Below are 1360 nucleotides of genomic sequence, written 5' to 3'. Positions count from 1 at the left end.
ATAGGCGCCGAGCCATCTGAACATTCTTAATGCTTTGTCATTTTCACTTCATTTGAACTATGGCTGCCACATAAAATTCAGGATGCCCAATTAATAAATTTAATTTCCAATAAAAGATGAAGAAGTTCAGTATACAAGTATATCACAAATGTTGCACGGGGCATACTTACACTAAAAAGTTATTCAGTGTTTATCTGAAATGTAGATTTAGCTGGATGTTCTGTATGTTTATTTGCCAAATCTGGTACCTCTAACCTAAACTGATCAGCACTCTCTAGTATTTTCTGTGTTCCACATTATGCCTTACCTTTCAGGTGAGGGTGGTGGAGGAGGAGGAGGAGGTATAATTAGCTTGGCTTGGAGACGAGATACTTCTTTTTTTTTAAATAATCTTTTGGCTTTGGCTTTTAGCTTCCTTCTTCGTTGTTTGAACTTGGGCATGATTTCTGTAGAAATTTTTTTTTTTTACTTTATTGAAGAGTAATATATACATATAGAAAGTGCACAAATCTTAGGTGTATTGTTCGATGAATTATTATACTGTGAACACACCCTTGTAACCACTACCATGGTGAAGAAATAGGTCACTACCGACACCCCAGAAGTTCCCCAGAGTGGAGGAAAATGTAAACCCAGATTTCAGCTCTTTCTGTAGAGACCTGGGCTTTTGTATTACATTACTCTCTGTTTTGTTTCTGTTGCTTTTCTCTGTTAAGTTCAAGGAATTTCCCTTTCTTTATAACAGAGAAAATGGCTCTAGTTGGGTTATGGTCAATCATTAAAAGAATGTTAAGTTTCTTTCTTTCTTTTTTGGGGGGAGGACAGAGTCTTAATAGGTCACCCTTGGTAGAGTGCTGTGGCATCACGGCTCACAGCAACCTCAGACTCTTGGGCTTAAGCGATTCTCTTGCCTCAACCTCCCAGGTAGCTGGTACTACAGGCGCCCACCATAACACCTGGCTATTTTTTTTTTTTTTTGTAGTTGTCACTGTTGTTTTGGCAGGTCCGGGTTGGGTTCGATATCGCCACCTTTGGTGTATGTGGCTGGCGCCTTCAGGACTGAGCTACGGGCATGGAGGCGTTTCTTTATCATTTTTGAGACAGTCTCACTTTGTCACCCTTAGTAGAGGGATCTGGTGTCACAGCTCACAGCAACCTCAAACCCTCAGGCTCAAGTGATTTTCTTGCCTAGGCCTCCCAAGGAGCTGGGACTATAGGCACCCACCACAACGCCTGGCAAGTTTTTGAGATGAGGTCTTGCTCTGGCTCAGGCTGGTCTCGAACCCATGACACCAGGCAATCCACTTGCCTTGGCCTCCCAAGTGCTAGGATTACAGGCCTGAGCTACCACACCTGGCTC

The 1360-nt window shown here is 42.5% G+C and overlaps 1 protein-coding gene across 1 annotated transcript in view; it reads right to left on the bottom strand.

The window, feature by feature from the left end:
• The window catches only part of PRR11 (proline rich 11), an 8393-nt gene extending 7952 nt beyond the window's left edge, over positions 1-441 (bottom strand). Inside the window, exon 1 of the mRNA XM_012808749.1 lies at positions 308-441. Coding sequence (XP_012664203.1) covers positions 308-441 — 134 coding nt within the window. The remainder of the gene's footprint in view (positions 1-307) is intronic.
• Between the last annotated feature and the right edge of the window lie 919 nt (positions 442-1360).

The sequence above is a fragment of the Otolemur garnettii genome, unplaced genomic scaffold (genome assembly GCF_000181295.1).
Source record: "Otolemur garnettii isolate 467f Iridium unplaced genomic scaffold, OtoGar3 scaffold00094, whole genome shotgun sequence".
NCBI classification, from domain to species: Eukaryota; Metazoa; Chordata; class Mammalia; order Primates; family Galagidae; genus Otolemur; species Otolemur garnettii.
The sequence above is the reverse complement of the archived record's forward strand: the minus strand, read 5'-3'. Positions and strand labels throughout refer to the sequence as shown.